Here is a 19,821-nt window from a genome sequence, read left to right as displayed (position 1 = left end):
AGAACAAAGTGTCAAAAGAAACTGAGATTTTATTTTTGCCCTTCAGTAAATAATCAAAGATTAAAAAAAAGGATCTGGCTCGGAGAACATACATTACTCTTTCACTTTGGGGTAGTTACCAAGATCGCATACTTAGAGCAGCCATCGCTAGCGCTTCTAGGACAAGGCGGCGAGTGAGCACAGGCCTGGTTCGCAGTCATCACTCCTTCCGCACGCCCTGCCCCGCAGCCCGCATCCCAGTGCTCACCAGGGCGGCTCAGCCGAGTTCCAGACGGGTGTTACGGGCTCCAGCAAAACCATTAACAAAAAACAAATGTAAAAAAAAAATTTCACACTAAAAAGTATAAAAGTGCCGAAAGACACCCCGATCGACGGCAGCACCTCCCCCAACCGTGACCCCAGTGTGGCCCTAACAAAATCTCAGGGACTGTTTTGCAGAAGTTGACAAGCTGATCTTAAAATCTGGGTGGAAATGCAGAGGACCTAGAGTGGCCAAAAACAGTCCTGAAAAAGAAGAAAGTTGACTCACTTACCCAAATCAAACCGTGCCGCTGCGGCGGCCGAGGCAGTGCGTGCGGGCCCCGGGTCGCCGTGCGGGTCCGTGGGGCGGAGCGAGTCCAGCCGACCCGACGCAGAGCGCATGGTCTGCGACTGGCGGTGCGCGCCGGCCGCGTCTCCCCGCGCGGAGGAGGAGGCCGGGCCCTGCCTCACACGCGCCCAGAACTGAGTCGAGGCCAGCGCCAGGACGAACGCTCCTCCCCGGGGCCGCCCGCTCCTCCCCGCTCCTCCTCGGGGCTGCCCACTCCTCCCCCGCGCCGCCTGCTCCTCCCCGCTCCTCCTCGGGGCTGCCCACTCCTCCCCCGCGCCGCCTGCTCCTCTCCGCTCCTCCTCGGGGCCGCCCGCTCCTCCCCGCTCCTCCCCCGCGCCGCCCACTCCTCCCCGGGGCCGCCCGCTCCTCCCCGGCGCCGCCTGCTCCTCCCCGGGGCCGCCCGCTCTCCTCCCCTCTCCGCCCGCGCTCTCCCTTGCCCAGCGCCGCCAGAGGTGGGTCCCCCCGCTCCTCCCCCGCGCCGCCCACTCCTCCCCAGGGCCACCTGCTCCTCCCCGAGCTGCCACGGCTGCACCGGGTGCTCCCGGGCCACCAAGGCAGTCGCCTCACCAGCTCTTCATTTCACCATGAAATGTCGGTCCCAGGTTCATCTGCTAAGAGGCAACAGTTTTGTGCTCAGTGTTCTTCCCACATTTGTTTTTTCCGTTTCTTTCCTCCTTTTACTTTGAATATCTGAATCTTTGCAGTGCTGGTTCTGTTGGTCACCTTTTTGTGCTGGCTACCTTGAGGAGGTCTCGAGTGTGCGGCTGGTGACGGGCCAGCTGAAACTTGTCGTTCCTCTGAGGATCGAGGTCTGCGTGAGTCAGTCGTGCCCTTGAGCCTCCTCAGCCCGGGCAGCGGCTCGCGTGCGCAGCTCGCTCGTGGATCCTGGCTCGGTCCCGTCCGCTGCGCTCCGCCGAGCCAGCCGGAGCCGAGCTGGGACTCCGCCGCCCAGGCCCCCTCCGCGCGGCCCCGCAGACGGAGGGTGCGGGTGCCGCCCGCCGCTGCTGTTGGCGGCTTCTGCTGCAGGGGCGCCCTGGCGGCACCCTCTGGCGCTGGCGCTGTTGCCTTTGGCCCTCTTCCTGCCGAGCCTGTGGTTCAGGATTTAGCAGTTTTCTAGTTTTACTGAAAATGGAGCTTACGTTTTTTGTTTTTTGTTTTCCGTTTTGATTTGGGATGATTGCACGAGAGGTGGAAGAACGGCAACTCGGAGTCCCCGCGCGCTCTCTGCGTTGCCCGCCCCCCGCCCTGTGCTTTGTCCCCCCTCCCAGACCCCCTCCCAGAACACTTGCCGTTCCCCAAAGCCACACCCTGAATTTGGATTTTCCTTTCATTACATTCCTCTCTAGAAGCTTCTGTTTTCTTTCCACACCACTGATTCCAGTTTACATCTCACTCCATCTTACCCATCCTGTTCTTCAGGCCGCCCTTGAGGTTTAATTTCTGGAGTTATCTTTTTACTTCCTGTTTTTATTCCTTGGTTTCCCACGCCCCCCCCCCACCCAAATCTTCTCATTTTATGACTACATTGACCTTTCTGAGGACCCTAGTTTTAAATTAAGTTTTCTGTGCTGTATTCCACATGCGCTGTTATTGGGAATTAATTTTCCTGCTCTTTGGGTCTACGTCTTTGTCTCAGGAGTTTGGTTTTAAGTGCCTGGTTGTTCTCAGTTGTTCTTGGTTGTTCGTGTAGTTTTGCAAATGAGGTTCCAGACTGACTGGTGCTGGTTTCATTGACCGTTTTTTAAGTCTGGTTTTCCCGGGCCAGCTTCCCTTCTGAGAACAACAGCTGCCTGCCCCCGGGGCCCAGGCTGGGTGAGCGGGTGGGCATGCCGATGGGTTTCCTTCTCCTTTATGCGCGTTCTCAAGCACACACAGGTCAGGAAGGACAGGCGAGCGGGCCAGACCTTTCTGCGGATGTGGGGCAGGAAGAAGGACCCCCGAGGCTGCTGAGCCAGGGGACTGTCTTGCTTTTTCCCTGATGTTGACTAAGTTAAAGACAAGGAAGCAAAAGGTGGCGGGTTGATGTCCCAGCTCCTGACCCCTATCAGAAGTAGCAGGTCGCTTGTCGGACCACAGACGTGTGACGTGCACCGTGTGTGCCGAGGCCGGGCACAGGCCATCGGCAGCGGGGCTGGGCCTCGGTCACGTGGCGGCCGCCCTTTTGCTGCGTCTTGTGCTGCGTGAGGACATGTGAGCAGCCCGTGCTGATCAGGGAGTCCCACGTGTGTCGTCCGCGCTCCGGCCACCCCTTCCCCACGCGCTGCGGGCAGGAAGCGCATCCCGGCTCCGGGTTCTCAGGCCGCCAGCCACCTCCCCCCCACGGAGGACGCAGGGGCTCGTGGAGGGCCCTGGCAGGACGGGCGCCTACAGGAACCCCCCCAACACGTTAGACCTCAGCTGCTCGAGCCTGGGCCCGTGGCAGGACGCCGCTGTAGACGCGGCTCCCCGGCGCCCCCGGTTTCAGGACTCTTCTTTCCGGGAAGGACGGCGAGGCTCGCAGACCGTGGGCATTTTCCAGTCTGCCCACGGGATGGCGCAGGGTCCAGTCGGGAGACAAACATAGGTGTTGGAACCGGGGAGTGCAGGGCGGGCCACTCACCAGTCGCAGGCGGGGGGGGGTGAGCAGCCGCCAGGCGGGCGTGGGCAGGCCTCTGCTGCCAGGGCTGGGCTCCCGGCCGTGGGGGTGGGCACGGTCGCCGAGGGGCCGCGGGACCTGTCGGGCAGGCAGAAACTGCCCACCAGTGAGGCCCTCGAGTCGAGGGCGAGTCGAGGGCGGGGAGCCACTGCGCGTCCTGAGCACGGCTGGCCCAGCAGCTGCCTGCCGGCTCAGAGCCCCCTTGTTCTGGGGGCCCGCCGGCTTCTAGAGAAGTGTCCGCAGGCTCCTGCCCAGCCCCTCAAAGCAGGGCGGAGCGGGTGGGTGCGGGGCTCAGAGGCGGTGTCTAGAACGAGCTCCCCCCCGGTGGCAGGGTCAGACGTGGGGGTGTCCGGCTGCCCTGGGTCATTGCGTAATGGAAGGGGACCCTGTGGGAAGAGCCAGGCTGCCATGGCCGTCCAGCAGTTCACTTCCTGCCACGTCTGGTGCAGGGGCGAGTGGGGGGCGGAAACCCACCCCCCAGCCCCCCACCCCGTCTAGCAGCGGAGCGCATGGCCGCGCCATCTGCTGCCGTGACAGGGAGCTCGTCCTGCCGAGCAGAGCGGCAGCTGCGCCCGTGAGTGCCCTCAGGAACACGCGTCTCACGGCTTCCGCTGCGGCTCTCAGCGGGGCCTTGGTGTCCAGCACGTCAGGGACATGTGGGGACTGAAGACTTGAAAGCGTGCCAGAGTGAGAATGAAAGGCCACCAACATGCCGGCGACCTTTCAAAGAGCCCGGCATGAATGTAGCTGCAGTTCCCGTGGGCCCTCACGGTCATGCCCATCCCACAGGACGACATTACCAAAGGAGACCTGGGCTGATCCTTTCCCAGACGAGAAAAGTCTCCAGCAGTGGGGCCGGCGGTGGAGAGGAATGCTGTGATCGGGGCGGGCCTCTAGATGGACGGACACGTTATAATTTGGCAAGCGAGCTAAATGGGCACATGGAACAAACAAGTCCGAGGAAGAATCGAGCTTTCTCAAGAAGAATGTTCCCACACTGCTCAGGACAAAGGATAAAGAAGCGCTTTGTGTGCTGAGCCCTGGCGGCCCGCGTCCACCCAGACAGACTCTGCGGTGCCCTTGTGCCGATGCGAACTCCCAGCGGCACGCTGACGTCTCGCCGTGGAGACCGTTAGCGCGGGGCCCACCAGGAAGACGGAGGCGCTGAGCGGGAGACGGGGTTTCCGCCCGCGCTTCGTGCAGCCGGTTCCTGGCGCCTTCCTCCTCCGCCGCCGTCTGGGACCGGCTCCGGGCGGGGGTGCTGCGCGAGGCGTCCGCGGGGGCGGGGCGGGAGGCAGGCTCCCTTCCGCAGTGGGTGTCTGTCGATGCCACCAGCACTCGGGTGTCATCGAGGCCCCTCCACTGGCATTCAGGGCGAGGCGCACGTCACCCGGCCGTTTGCTGCTCTGGGAACATACAGTGGGTGTTGCGGTCCAACCGATGGCGAATTTCTGCATTTTTCGGAACACAAGTAAATTTTAAGTGTAGAAGATGCGAGCGGCTAGAAACGGACATGTGACAGAACAAAGGACGCGGAGAACGGGCGACCGCGACGTTCACGAGCCTCGGTCCTGGCCGTGGTGCCCTGTAAAAGCAGAGGGGGCGGGCCCGGGGAAAAGCGGCCGGCTCGCAGGGCCGGCGGGGCAGCCTCGCCGCGCAGCGGCGCCGCCGTCGGATGCCTCCGGAAGAGGCGGTGTCGGCAGAAGGGAAGGGAGCCGTCGGGGGCCGTCGGGAGCAGCGCAGGCGCCCCGTCCAGCCACTCCCCTTCTCGTGGACCCTGGGGGGAGGGACCCCGGGGGTGCAGGCCTCAGCGCGCAGTGGGAAGACATGCCGTGCGGAGTCTGATGCTGTGTGCGGACAGCGCTCCGGCTTTGGACTCGGAGACCGGCCGGTGTCGGGCACCGTGCACCGCATCACTCCGTCACAGCCCCGTGACACCCTTCCAGGGCAAGAGTTTATCTTTCATATGAAGAAACCCCAGGCTCAGCACCCGGCGGACAGCCAGGACCCCTCTGCAGTCTGCCCTGCTCGAGGGCGCTCGGCCCAGTGATGAAGCCCGGAGGAGGAGCCCGGCCGCGTGGGCCAGCCCCCCGCCCGCGGCCACCTCTGCTGGTTTGCAGCACACCCGAGTTATTTCCTATTTTACCACTTTGACCGTCAATGCTTCTTTGTATTTTGCTAAAATCTATTAAAATTGTACTATTTTTTCTAGTTTAGTCTTCTTTAGTCTTGGAGAATAACTGGTGAACATCTTCCTGAAATTCATTCCACGCTTAGAAGCTGTGTTTATGCTGCTGCAGGCCAAGGGCCGAGGGCAGCAGGGGTGGCCCGGAGGCCGAGCCCCGCGCTGGCCCCACCTCACTTTCCTGTCTGGAGAACCTTCTTCGCCAGCGGCGGCGGCACACCCCACGCATTCCTGTTACTGTGGTTTGCGATGAATTACCCTGACTTAGTAAGTCAGACGGACTTCACTACGCGCAGTCGTATCGGAAGGTTTAGTGAGCGATTTGTTTATTCGCTAGCAGACCTCTGAGCGCCGACATCAGCAACGCTGGGCCGAGAACCTGCCGACCTTTCTTCATAATTTGAGTTGAAGCATCAGGAACCACCTAGTGTTTTGTCCATACAGGGGACTCGTTCTGCCGAAAGTCTCCACGTGTATGGAGATGTATTAAATTATTGGACAAAATTCAAAATATGGTTCCTGCTGTCCAAAAACACGTGGTCTAAGAAGGTCTTCCTTTTGTGTGTAAATGGAACCGGGTGGGTGTGTGTCCTAGGGCCACGCTGTCGGGGACAGAGGCGCCACCTCCAGCACGGAACCGAGTCTCCAGCCAGTGATCCGCTGCTTCGAGCAGATTCCACTGCGGAGCAGCCGGACGGGACTTGGGTTTCTCGGCCGTGCCCTGTTCCGGGTGACGTCTGAAAAGCGACCTGGACAAACGCAGCGTGCTGGGTTCTCCCCGCGTCCTGCCACGGGGCGGCGTTCCAGGGCGGTGACGTTCGCTTCGGCCGCTTGGTCAGGTGGCACCCGCCGGCTTCTCCGGGGCGAGGCGACTCTTTTTCCCTCTGTAGCTAGGAAGCACTTGGTGGGGAGGTCTTTGACACGGAAACGTCGCGTGCTCCTCGGACGCTCAGCGCGGCCCCTGATTTCTGTCCGCGCGGGCTCACGGGTTCCACCCAGCACGTCGCTGTCCTCTGGGCCTCCCTTTGCCCTGGATTTGACCAGCGGGAACTGATCTGTGTCCGTTTGACACATCTCCATCATTCTTTGAGCGCGTCCTCGGGCACACTGTTCGGAGTCACCCGGCCCTCTTCCTGCCCCAGCCGGGTATCAGCCTGTCCTCCGAGGAGGGTGTGCGTGCGGGGTCCACGCCTCACCTTCCGAGTCTCGCTGACCCCAGGACCTCTCGGGGGACAGAGCCAGGGCCGCGGCGCGATCTGCCAGGCCATGCTCCCGTGGGGGCGTGCGCAGTTGCTGCCCTGACGTCCGTCCCACTCTGGGCTGCTGTCTCCGCCGACTTCCCCCTGCACTCCTGCCACCCCCTCACTCAGGGGCTCCCGGGGCCCTGTGTACCGACAGCTCCCCTCCCCCACCCAGGCTCAGCCTGCGCTTTTTTGGAGATCTTTTTGGGGAGCGGGGAGATTTTAGCCCCCTTCTGTCTGGACATGGCTTCTTTATCTCCTTACCCTTAGGACTTCTGTTCAGCTTGTCTGGAGATGCTTCTCCAGGTTGACCGTTGTATAATTAATTCAGTTACAGTTTTAATGCCGTCATGGGAGGAGGCGAACACAGCGTTTACCTGCTCCACTATTATGACCAGACTCCTAATTTTTATTAAAAAAAAAAAAAATACAGACTTTTAAAAACATAGCTTAGCACATACTCATGATACAAATTTCAGAACGCAGAGAAGGCTCTGCAGTCACACGGTTCAGCGCTCTGGAGCCCCCTTTCCTGCGAGTCCGCGTCGACCCTCGGCCTGGGTTCTGCTCCCGCGCGGGCGGCGGCACGGGCCTCGTTCTGCGCCGTGCTGCTTTCCTCTGACAGCGCACTTGGGGTCTCTCTGTTTCCGTGCGCGGAGCGGCCGTGGCCCCGCTGCCTGGAGGCCGCTGCATGTGTCAGGTCGCCAGCCGGTCCTGTCCCGGGACATCTGTGCCTCGCCGTTTGCCGTTGGAAGCACCGCCGTAACAGAGCCTGATCTCTGCACACCTGGTTTCGCACCTGCGAGATGCTTCTTAGAAGTGAGGTCTTTAGGAGAATGGTTTGGACGTTTACAGTGCAGCAGGTGGTTCCACCCCGGCCCCCACAGAGGCGGTGGGGTTTGCTCCCACCACCCCAGCAGGGAACACCTGTTCCCCACCCTCCCCCATACTCCCTGACACCTGCCGGCAGACTTCCAGTCCTGTCAGCCCCATAGCATCTCAGTTGGATTTTGATTTGCGTATCTCGCTCGAGTGCAGGGAGCCTCCTTGTCTGTGTTCAGACATAGTTAGGTTTCTGTTTTGTGAACAGCCTGTTCTTTTGCCCATTTTTCTATTCAGTTCATAATCCTCTTACTGATTTTTGCAATTATCTGTGTTTTAAAGAAATTAGTCTTTTGTCTGTGATAGGAGCTGTAAATATTTTTTTTTTTCCCTCCCCCTTTGTCTTGGAAGTTTTTTGACTTTACAGTGTTTCTTGGCAGACGTTTTCTATTTTTGTGTTTTCAGTCTCTCAGGCCTCCTGTTACGGCTTGTCGCTTCTGGAGAGCACTAAAATGCCCTTTTTCCACCCAGCATAAAACAGAATTATCTCGTCGTGGTGCACTTTGCTGAATAGATGTCTTACTCATCTCGAGATCATTGTGTGAGGTAAAGATACAACCTTATTTTTTCCAGGCAGGTACCCAATAGTATTTTTTGAGAAATCTCTTTCCTTCCACTGATTGATTTGAAATATCGCCTTTGTCAGACACTAATATTTCTTCACCACCCACTCTGTCCCATTGATTTGTGTTTGTAGACACACACCAGTACCACACATTTTAATTTCTGTGGGTTTTCATCAATCTGAGTGCCTGGTAAGGCTAGCCCTCCCCTATTTTTCTTATCCAGAATTTTTTTGGCCACTTTTGCATTTTAAAAATGTACATTAAGTGTAGAATCAGCCTATATCAGGTTCCTCAAAGAATCCTTCTACTTTTGTTAGAACAGTGTGGAGTCTGTGGGTGACCCAGGAGCACCCTCGCCTCTGTGGGGTGTTTCCACCCAAGGACATGGTGTGCCCCCTGCCTCCTTGTGCCTCCTCCCGGTCCCCCCTTTTTCTCTCTCATAATAATGTTTTTAAAATCTCCACGCAGCCTTCTTTTATTGTTAACTTCATTCCAGGATGCTTCAACTTTTTTGTTGCTGTTACAAATGCGGTGGTTTCTTCCTTTCTAACCTCAAAATAGTGGTTAATTGTATATGCACAGACTGTTGATATCTCTATAAATCTCTATAATTTTTCCCCCACCGCCTAACTGAATTTCATCTTTTTCAGAATAGTTTTCTAGTTGATGTGCTTGGATTTTCAAAGGTAATTATTATATCTGCAAATAATGGTAGTTTCGCTCCCTCTTCTAATTTTTTACCTCTCGTTTATTCGTTTGATGTCAGCATTATACAGCAGCGATGGAGTGTACTGTTAGGAGTGGCCTCATCTTGTAGGATGTTTAAAAATCGCGTATCTCTTTCCTGTTTTATTAAGAATTTATACCAAGAATGGAAATTGAATTTTACGAGATGCTTTCTCAGTGTCTCAGAATCTGGAACTGCTTAGAGGATTGTTTATTTTTTTTACAGGCCTATTAATATGATGTAGTAATGAATGTTCTAGTATTGTATTGAATTATCCTCTGTCCAGTAAATGATTTTACTTGATTATGCCATATTACTCTTTCAGTTGTTGCTGGATTATGTTTGCTGGTATTTTACTCGGAATGTTTTCATTGATATCCATAAGTGGATGTTTCTCTGTAGGGTGTGTGTGTGTTCACATTTGGCGTTCAGGGGTTCTTCTTCATAAAGCAGGTTTAGGAGGGAGTCCTCCTCACTGCCACCGCCATGCTTTGGATCAATTTGAATAGCTTTGCAAATGTCTGTTCCTACATGATTTGCGAGAACACCTGATTCTGATGGTTTTTGTAGGACTTGAGTATGTATTTCAGGTGACACCCAATACAAAATCCCTTTTGTTACCTGATAATTGACTTGAATGAAGTTTCTTAGTAAAATTCAAGACGTTAAACAGACGTGCACACACATACGCCTGCATATGCGTTCATTCACGTGCGTGTGTGTGTGTGTCATGCCTGCGTATGTACATGCGCATATCCGCATGTGTGCATTCACTCGTGTGTGTATGCGGGCGTCGATACGTGTGCGGATACACGCGTGTCCAAACACGTGCGTCTCCATTCGCGTGTGTCCCTTCACGTGCGTATCATACCGGTGTGCGTATATGTGCGCATCCGTGCGTGTTATACCTGCCTGTGTATGTTCGTGAGCATAAATACAAACACGTGTGCCATCACACGTATGCTCGTGCCCAGACGTGTGAGCCCCATTCTGGGGGCCGGACGTCGCAGGGCGCTGACGCATCGCGAGTGTGCCCATGTGTGTCTGCACACTCGGTCCCATCGGGCAAGCCCAGGAGTGGAGGACTCGGCGGGTCGTGAGTGGCCGGGTAGGGCTGTTAGCCGTGCCTGCACCCGCCCAGCACGCGGGAGGCCAGCCGGTTGGAAAGGAAGAGGCGCGGGCCAAGTGCAGTGGGCAGCAGCGGCCGGGTTGGGGGTTGGGTGTCGGGTTGGCGGCAAACCTACTGTGTGCTAGGCCTGGAGACTCCCAGGTGGCGAGACAGTCTCTGCCCTCAGTCCACCGTCTCGGAGGAGGACTGCGCCAGCGAGAATGCAGGTCGCACGGTGCGGGAGATGAGCACCAGGCGATGTGGCCGTCAGGCGGGGCCGGGGGGACTGGCAGCTTACGGGCGAGGTGGCCTGCAGCTTCGCAAGGACACCTGGCTGCTGGCAGAGGGCGGCGAGAGGCAGCGCTCCTGGAGGAACTCGCCCCGCGTGCAAGGACACCTGGCTGCTGGCAGAGGGCGGCGAGAGGCAGCGCTCCTGGAGGGACTCGCCCCGCGTGCAGGCGGCCCCTGGGCGGGTGAAGCCGGGCGGCGCGGGGCCGTGCGCATCGGGCCCAGGGACTGGGAGGCCCCCCGGCTGACTCGGGTCTGACAGCGGGGGCCCGGGAGGAGGTGGCCCTGTGCCGCGGCTGTCCTTGCTGCTCGTTCTGTCAGACGAGCCCGCGCTGATGAGCCGACACCCCGCAGCACAGCGAGGGGCCCCGCCGGCAGCCCCGACGGAGGGCGGCGCCCTTCGGGATGGGGGCTCTGCCGCCCCCACCTGCTCCTGTCCTCCTACAAGTGACCCGCCCACTGGGGAGACAGCGATCCGGGAGGTGGCCCCGTGCCCACCCCCAGCGGCGGTGACCTGCGCAGGCGCCCGCACAGCGGCCGGCCGTGTCTGCTGCACATAGACGCGTGTCATTCAGCGGAGTCGCGCCGTGTGCTCTGTGTGGGCATGGAAGCTTCTTTCTTGACTGGACCGCAGCGTGGGACCTCATCCCGCGACGGCACGCGCAGGGTCCTGTCTCCTTAAGGGTTGTGTGGTTTTCCGCTGTGGATGTGCCAGCGTTCACGCGGCCCATTCTTCACTGAGTTCGTTCTTGCACTTTAGCTCTGTCTAATCGAGTAAGAATGTTCGTAGAAGGTTCTAGAAGTGGAATTGCTGAAGCAAAGGTATTTCTTAACATTTGGAGGTGTTTCCAGACGACCCAGAAGGTCACGCGCACCCCAGCACTGCGTGCGTGCGGCCGTCTTCCCGTGGCCGCCCGCCGTCGGGGGCCCCGTCCCGCCTGTCCTCTTCGACGCGTGGAGAACGGTGTCTCGCTCTTCTGCCTGCTACTGGCCGTCTGTGTCTGTCCGCCCGACTCCTGAGCGCGGTGTGAGACAGCGGCTGTAATTTTTTCAGCGTGCTCTACATAGTAGCTTTGTTCCCGGTCTTTCTGTTTAGAAGTTTTCCATTGTTATTTCGTCGGAAATCAGTCTCTCCCTTGCCGCTCTCGGGAAGATCTGCCTCGCCCCGAGGCCGCCAAGGTGTCCCCACTTTCCTCCCCTTCAGGCGGCCCGGCGGTTCTGCGAGCAGAGCAGCCAGGGCTCTCTCTTCGCCTTCTCCTGTGGCAGCGCCTGGTTTCCGAGCAGCCCGCCCGTCACCCTGCCGCGCCCGCTGCCTCCGGAGACCCTCTGCACTGGGGCCCTGTGCACACGTGGGCTGTGAGGCCCACTTAGTAAATCTCAGGGTTTGGTGGGAAGTTTACTGAGACGGAAAATGGGTTCTGCAGCCGGAAGCCGCGAGGCCCTGTGGCGCAGACTCCGAGCGTGGGGACGGCGGCACTCTGGCTCTCTGCCGGAGCCCGTTTCTGGGCAGAGGGCTGCAGCCCGGGGACTGGCCTCGCGGCGGTGCGCGGGCCTTCCCGGCGGCACGGGAGCCAGGACCGAACAGAAGCAGGCTCTGCGAGTGCCGATGCCCTCGGCCGTTCAAAGCCCCTTAATCCTCTCCGTGCTTTTTCTCACCTGTCCCCACAGCCTAAATGCGACGGCCAGGCACTGCTGACGCGAGTGTGGGAGCGCGTGAATCTGATCGAGTGCGACTACTTCGGGCTGGAGTTTCAGAACGCCCCGTCCTGCTGGGTACGTGCGTCTCGTCTGGCGTGGAGACAGGCTGCAGGGGTGCACACGAGGTGCAGGGCCCGGAGAGCCTGCGAGGACCTCTCCGGTGACACAAGACGCTTTGCGACTGGCGCGTCACCGCCACCAGAGCCGCACCGCGGACCATCTCATGGGTCGCTGGAGGGGACGCATTTGCCTGTCATCCGAGCCCGACGCACATCCTCCCCACACTTGTCGCCTGCACAGGAGGCAGGTCCTGCAGGGCACTCATCGTGAAAGAGGATTTTGAGCAAACTCTCCAAGCTGGGCAGGCTTCGTCATATTTAGTAGATGAACCTTTAAAGTTTTGAGCTTTACTGGGGAACTGCTTCCCAGAAACCACAACCAGCCCACACTTTAAAAAGCGTCGTGGGGCCCTGGCCGGCTGTGTGGCCACCCCGGGTCGGTCTGCGAGTGGGGTGTGCGCGGTGTCTGTCTGGCCCCAGGGCGCCCCCGACGCGTGTGGGGGCCCCTGTGCCGGCAGCGCCGCAGCGTCTCCTCGCCCCAGGGCGGGCGCCGTGCCCCTCCGCTCTGTCGGGGTCGCACTGTCCCTGCCTTGCCTGTCTCTCTTACTAACTGTTTTTGTGTTCTGTCACATACTGATTAAATAGAGAAATTAATAGATTTGTTCTCTTAAATCCTCCTCAGATTTGGCTCGAACCTACGAAACCCATCATTAGGCAAGTACGAAGTAAGTCTTTTTTTTTTTAACTTTAGAATTCTGTTCATTTAAGATGCTTTTGTTCTTGACTCTTCAAATTCAAGGCGTGTCCAGATGTCCATTGTCACTAGTCTGGACAGCAGATGAACCTGGAAACCATTTTGCTGTCAACCTCAGGGGGTGTGGGTGGGGGCGCGCTAGCTCAGCGGGCTTCAGTGGGGGCCTCGGGGGGCCTCGGCTCCTCACCTCAGACATGCTGCTGATGACGCTTTCATTGGGGCCAGTGTGCAAAAATAAGTATGCGGCTTGTCTACACTGAAAAGACGTGGGGGTCCTGTCTTTAATTGGCATTTTAAATAAAACATTAATACCGTTCTGTAATCACGAACGCAGTTGTTTTCTATTACGTTTTTAAACTCTGGCATGTCGTGAGCTGCTTGGTTCTTAGTAATTGCACAGTGCGACATCTCTAGTGATCAGAGCTCCCCGTACCGGGTTTAGCAGGGGAGGCTGTGTGGGGGGACCCAGCCTGCCCTTGCAGCGCAGGCCCCGTGGGGCGGGTGGCGCCCCAGCGGAGCAGCGCCTCCTGCCCTCCGGCGACGCGCAGGGGCGCAGAGGTGCAGGGGCGCAGGCGCTCCGCCGGCCCCACCTTCCCCTCCCGGGGCTCGGCTCGGGCTGGCTCCGTGCAGCCGGGGGCGGCACCGTCCGCTCCTACAGTGCGGGAGGGTTTCGGAAGTAAGTCGATCACTACTGCTCATCGTGGAAACACCTCAACTTTTCAAAGCACTTTCTAAATTGTAAAATGTGAGCAGGAATATATTTTAAAACTTTAATGTGCCATTTCCTGCCTGTTTTTAGGGTTCCTTGAGGAATCTCTGCTTAACGCAAAAGGTCTTAAATTTTCTTTGACATGTGACGGGGACTCAGGACTCGTAACTGCAGCCTGGGGAATCTCTCAGCACCTCATTTGAGAAGATCTGCTCTGACGGGCTGTTTGAAGGCACCCGCCCAGTCACACCACAGCCTCGGAAAGACCGCAGACACAGAGACGGACCTTGTTTGTGAGGTTTAAATGTTTCCTTTTCATAGAGCCGAAGAATGCGGTGCTTCGCCTGGCAGTGAAGTTCTTCCCGCCTGACCCAGGCCAGCTGCAAGAAGAGTACACCCGGTGAGGAGCCCGCCGCGAGCCGCGTGTTCGTGCAGAGGGGGGGAGGGCCAGGTGCACGCGGAGACTGACCGGCGTGCGGCACTCGAAAGATGCACCGTGGTAACAAACCGGGCACGGACGCAGGTGCCAATAGGACTGGGAAGGCAGGTTTGTGGTGCAGATTCGAGAATGGGAAGTGGGGCGTCAGGGTTCGGCTGGACAGATTTTCCCTCTTCCCCGGTACGCGTCGATTCGTCCACGTGCGTAGGGTCCTTAGGGATGTCGCCCGCGTACTTCCTCATCGACGAGACGCGCTTCGCTAGGAGAAGTCCCGAGTACGCGCGTCCTCGTGAGCGGCGCGGCTTCCTTCGTGCTGCCCTCGACCTCGAGGTTGGCCCTTTGACACAGTGAGTGGGAGAGAATGTTTACAGTCGTCTCATCGAGGCAGTAGGGTTATGGAAGGTGTTTCCTTTGTGTTTTATGTGCCAATCCTGTAATGAATAATTGAGCAGCCATCTAAAAACCAGCTCAAAGCCCAGGGTCCGGAGTGGGATGAAGCTGAGCTGGGGCGGTGTGGGGTGCCAGGGCACCGTGTAGCCCTCAGGTGCCGTGGGGGCCCCTCACGAGGTTTTGGCAGGCCGCTCGTCACGGAACCAGACTGCCAGCTGCGAGGGCCGTCCAGGTCACATTCGTTCCGCCTGCGTTTTTAGGGGAGGAGGGGACCCCGAGGGGGGCCAAAGTGTCTTTATAGTGAACACAGAGCTTACTTCAGTCGCACGTTGCATACCTGACATTTACCAAAATAGGCTTCTTTTGAGGGAGTAACTTCTAAATATATATATCTTGGAACTGACGAGTAACCAGAAGTTACTAATTCAGGGTCCTGAGCCCAGGCCGCGTTTATGCGGAAGGTCCTTTTTCACTTATAAAAAAAATGTTTGTGGTAAGAGAAGAAAAAGGTTCTATAATAAAGCTGTGTAGAGTAAAAACGTTTCCACTTCACCCCCTGCTGGCCCACTCCGCCCAGAAGCACCGACAGCAGGGGCGGGTCCCAGGCGAACCCACAGGCAGCTCACAAGCAGACCCCGGGCCCCAAGGGGACCGATGGGTCGCAAGCAGCGTCCCACGCACGTGGCACTGCACGGGGACCTTTCCCCCACTGTCCACAGCTCGCCACGGACAGCTTTCCCTAGAGTACGTGTGTGGCCGTGGCCTAGTTACTCAGCCATTCTCACACCCGCACACATTCAGGTTATCTTTTCTCCTATAATGCCGCAAATAAACACCCTTATCCACTTATCTTTGGTACCTCTGGAAACATTTCTGCAGGAAAAGCTCACGGAAGGGGAGCTGCTGAGGTAAAGGGTATGCGTGTCACAGTTTCAATTAAACGCCGTCCATTTTAACAGCTCGCGCTAGAGCACAGATCCCAGCGAGGGGACGGTGCGTCCGTCTTGTTCGCCCTCGCGGTTCCGGCCCAGGTTCCGTGCCCGGGACAGACTACGCGCTCAGTAACTTCTCATCGCTGGGAGCGGAGCACACAGATGTTTTCCGGTTGCTTCCTCTGGTGACATTCTCGCCAGTGCGGTGCAGGAGCCCCTGTCCTCAGACCCTAGCCAAGCCCAGATGTTCCCAGGCCGCGCAGAATTTCCGCGGCTGCGCTCGAGCTGTATCTTGTTGGATCTCTTTCTGCTGCTCCACACAAAGTCGTGAGTGCAGTCGTGTCGCGTGTGCAGCGGAAGCAGCACGCACTCGCGCGCTTCCCCAGAGGCGTGCGGCGCCGTCCGTCTGCGTCCCTGTGAGGCCCCCGCACGCCGGCACTGTGGGCGTGGCGTGCCCCGCGTGACTCAGCGCGCCGCGCCGCTGCCGCCCCAAGGGCCACTTGTGCCGGCCCTGATGTCACCGGCGGCTGCTGCTTCCCGGGGCTGGGTACTCTCCTGCGATGGAGACCTGGGGAGCACGTTCTAGAACCTTTGGAGTTGATCACTGTGATGTTTTGAATTCCCTTCTAGGTACCTGTTTGCCTTGCAGCTTAAGAGAGACCTCCTGGAGGAGCGCCTGACCTGCGCGGGCACCACGGCGGCCCTCCTCGCATCCCACCTGCTGCAGTGTGAGCACCTCCTGGCCGCGGGCGGGGGCGGGGGCGGTGCCCCGGGCACGCGGCCCAGGTGGGACCAGCCTCGCCGGGAGCCGACGCGCCTGCAGGGTTAATGAGCATGAGCGAAGGGCGGCTTTTGTTTGCACGTTTGCGGCGCCACCTTCCGCAGAACTGGAGCCCCTTCTGCAACGAGCCCCGGGCAGAGAGGCCCGAGGCCTGAGGCCCCAGCCCGCACCCCGGCCTTCTGTTGGGTTGTCTCTCCTCTGTGCCTTTGCGCATTTTACCCACAGACCTCTCCAGCCCAGCAGCTGGTGCTCAGCCTGGTTCTCAGTGCCCCAGAAGGGGCCTCCTTGGGGTGAACACCACAGACCCCCACTTCAAGTTGGGCGTTAACCCTGGAGGAGAAAGTAAATGCTTCTCCAACATCTCGCACAGGGCGAGAGCTGGTGCAGACGTATGTGAGGAACTGTAGGTGCTTCACGCCACGCCGGGGCACGCGAGAGCAAGGCCCTGACGCCGGCCGCGCTTCGCCGGGCCGCACGAAGCCTGTGGCTGGCGGAGCAGGAGGCAGCGGGTGCCCGCGTGGCGCTGGGCCAGGCCAGAGCACGGCGCCCTGAAGCGAAGTCGCGTGCACCATCCTGTCATGTGTCCAGTGCGCTTTAAAACACACACTCAAACTGGCAGCTCGGCGCCTGCCCCCGGGGCCGCTCGCCTGCGTCTTTGGTCTTTAAAAGTAAAAAAATTCTCACCTACCTTTATATTTGCCTTTAACAGCATGAAATATTTGGAAAAATAAAATACAAACTCTTGTTTAATTAGGCTGTGTTATTTTACTACAGATTTAAGATAATTTTTTCTACTTTTAGTTTACGCATTTGCACGTACAAACGCTTGTATTTTTCTTTGTTTAAAAATTAAAACATTTGCCGGTTGTGATTTTATCTCAGCGGAAATAGGAGATTATGACGAGAACCTGGATCGCGAGCACCTCAAAGCCAGCCAGTACCTGCCCCGCCAGGCGCACGCTCTCGAGAAGATACTGGAGTTCCATCGGAAGCACATGTGAGTCAGTCGGGACCAGCCGCCGGCCCACGGCCCCTGCAGTGGTGACCAAATGGCGCGTGAGGGCGCCTGCGGCGGCCTCCGACCTCAGTGACGGCTGGCGTTCCCCGGGAGCTAGTCACGCGCTGCAAGGTGGCCGCTTTAGCAAAGGCTGGGAAGGAGGTCGGGGCCCCAGGAGGCGCGCGGACAGCTGGACGTCAGGTGGCCGTTGAGTGGGTCCCTGCCAGCCGGTGTCAAGACCGGCTCTGCACGTGGTGAGGGCGGCCCTTGGTGGCTCGGCATGGTTTGTCGGCTTCTCCGAGACCTGACAGCAGCAGGTTTTTCCGGATTGGAGTGAGGGACCCAGAGGGGCAGTGCTGGAGGAGGGGGGAGTGGAGATTCGGGGACAGGGCCGTGAGGGGCAGAGCCAGGGCTGCGGGCTGAGGCGCAGGTGGCGGTGACCTTGAGTTCAGCAAGGAGAGCGCTCCCGGGCTCATTCTGGGGCCCTTGGCCGCGTCCCGGGAAGGAGCGGTTGAGGTACAGGCGTGTTCTTTCACGTAAGGTCGTGTGGGTGAAGCTCTGCTGGGTTCCAGCACCTTCTGCAGAAGCTCGGGTGCCGGCCCTCTGTCAGTCGCTGCCGCCTACGCAAGGCTGGGGGCCGTTTGAACCACAGACTGAGTCCCGCTTCGAGGACACTGTGCCCTGTGAGGCAGCCTGTGCTTGGTCGCACGTCCGGCCCCTCCCCGGAGCGAGGGAGAGCCTGAGCGCCCGGCGCGTGGAGGCTCCGGGTAGGCAGATACGCACCGTCAGCTGTGACGCCTGAGCTGGGCAGGCCGACAGGCACAGCCTTCTCCGGGGAGGAGCCAGGAGGGCCGGGGCGGGTGCTCGGGAGGCGCCTTTGGGGAATTTGCCTCTGGGGGTGGCTCGGGCAGAGGCCATTCCGAGGAGCCGGGGAGACAGACAGGAAGGAGGGCCCAGCGCAACGCAGACACCTGGCTTAACGGTAGAGTGAACAAAAGTGCCGGCCGCCGACGGGACTGGCGTGGCCCTCGCACGCCGTGCATGACGTGCTGGCGTGGTCTCTGCGGTGGGGAAGCTGAGCGGAGGCAGGCGCTGTCATGGGTGCGACTCGGGGTACCGCTTGGCGTCGGCGTTCCGCACGCCTGGGCTCCCCAGCACGGGGCCGGCGCTCGTCAGGGCTCTGGCTCCGTGTCCTGGGCGCCCTGGGCGTGGCCTCTCTCACGCCTGGCCTGCATTCTCCTGGTGGCGGGGAAGGTACAGCAGGCGGCTCCAGGTGTCACACTGACGGTGAGGACCAGCTGGACGAAAGGCCTTCTCCCAGCGCCAGCCAAAGGTGACGGTCACTTGCTCAGGATTTGCCCCTGGAGTTGGGGGCTGGGTCTCTCCCTGCCGAGACACACCGAGCCAGGGCTGGACACCTGGAGGAGAGGGTGGGTTGGGCGCTGCCCTGTGACGTGTCCCCCAGGGCAACAGTGCCCAGGAGAGGGGAGTGCGGGGAGCGGGCAGACCGAGCTGTGCAGCCAGTGAGACCACCTTGGGAGAGAAAGACGGCGGAGTGTGGAGCCCAGCAGGATGTGTGGAGGAGGGGACACTTGGGGCGCGAGAGCGGGGGCCAGGGGCGTGCCGGCCCCGAGGGAGCCTCCTGGGGGAGGGGGTCACCGCCAGGCACAGTGAGCGCAGGCGGGAGCACGTCCCCGGCCTGAGTGACGTGACCGCACAGCGGCCTCGGCGCCTTCAGTGAGGTTCGGCTCGGGAGCACGGGGACCGAGGGGTGGTGGCAGTCTGGAGCGGGGGCACCGGGAAGCCAGCCTGTGGAGGAGGCAGAGCGAGACGTCGGCGAGGGCTGGCGCCCCGTGTGTGTGTGCACGGGTGCCGTCGAGAGAAGTCGGTGGGCCGCCCCGCGTGGGTGAGGGCGGGCTCCCCGAGGGAGCTGGGGTCCTGAGCCTGCGTCTGCCTCGGGCCCTCACAGCTCTGACCCGCTGACTCCGTCTGCCACCGCCGTCAGAAGTGTGTTATTGCGCATCCCTGATCTCGTTTGAGCATCCTTCGTGTGGATTTCTTAAAGATAGTATTGTGCCTTCGTTTAAATCAAGATGAATTCCCTGTGTGGCTCATGCTTCTGCTCCTGACTCCGTGGGCACATCCTCCTGATCCCCAGGCAGGACACTGGAGAAGGCTCTCCCTGACTGTCCCCGAGCTCCCCTTGGACCTCCGGGTTTGCAGGAAAAGACTCAAAAGCTGCTAGGACAGACACCACAGACATTCGTTCCTCATGGTTCTGGGGGCCGGAAGCCCAGGGTCGAGGCACGAGCAGCTCTGGGTCTGGTGGGGACCTACCGGGGGTCTTCTCCCTGTGCCCTCGCGTGGAGGAAGGGGTGAGGCCTTTTTGAGGTGTCTTTTATAAGGGCACCAACCCCATTCACAAAGGCCCTACACAGTCACCTCCCAGCACCATTGCATTGGGGGTTCGGCTTCAGCATATGGATCTTGGGGGGCAGAAACCTTCCATCCTTAACATTCCACCTGTCCCCCCACAATTAATGCCCTCACACGCAAAGTACATTCCTTTCACCCCAACAACCCCGCAAGTCTTAATTAAAGTCTAATTGAAATCCTGTGGGTGAGACTCCAGAGACACGCGTCCTGAGGCAGGGTCCTCTAGCTGGGACCTTGTGGACCCCAGCCGGTCATGTGCCTGCAGGTACAGCGGCGTCCCAAGGAAGTCCGAGCCTGACCGGAGCGCGACAGTCAGCTCAGGCGTGAGAGTGGGCCCCCTGGCCCACCGCTCTGCACTCTGCGGTGGCCCCACCCGCCACAGCTGCGCTGGGTGGGCCACCCTGC

The 19,821-nt window shown here is 59.4% G+C and overlaps 1 protein-coding gene across 4 annotated transcripts in view; it reads left to right on the top strand.

Annotated features, from left to right (window-relative positions):
• The window catches only part of FARP2 (FERM, ARH/RhoGEF and pleckstrin domain protein 2), an 81,693-nt gene that overhangs the window by 23,486 nt on the left and 38,386 nt on the right, over positions 1–19,821 (top strand). For all 4 annotated transcript variants that reach the window (XM_036236028.1, XM_036236027.1, XM_036236026.1 and 1 more), the window contains exons 3-7: positions 11,890–11,994; positions 12,661–12,703; positions 13,763–13,841; positions 15,833–15,930; positions 16,866–16,980. In XM_036236028.1, coding sequence (XP_036091921.1) covers positions 11,890–11,994; positions 12,661–12,703; positions 13,763–13,841; positions 15,833–15,930; positions 16,866–16,980 — 440 coding nt within the window. The remainder of the gene's footprint in view (positions 1–11,889; positions 11,995–12,660; positions 12,704–13,762; positions 13,842–15,832; positions 15,931–16,865; positions 16,981–19,821) is intronic.

The sequence above is a fragment of the Rousettus aegyptiacus genome, unplaced genomic scaffold (assembly GCF_014176215.1).
Source record: "Rousettus aegyptiacus isolate mRouAeg1 unplaced genomic scaffold, mRouAeg1.p scaffold_m13_p_2, whole genome shotgun sequence".
NCBI classification, from domain to species: domain Eukaryota; kingdom Metazoa; phylum Chordata; class Mammalia; order Chiroptera; family Pteropodidae; genus Rousettus; species Rousettus aegyptiacus.
The sequence above is the reverse complement of the archived record's forward strand: the minus strand, read 5'-3'. Positions and strand labels throughout refer to the sequence as shown.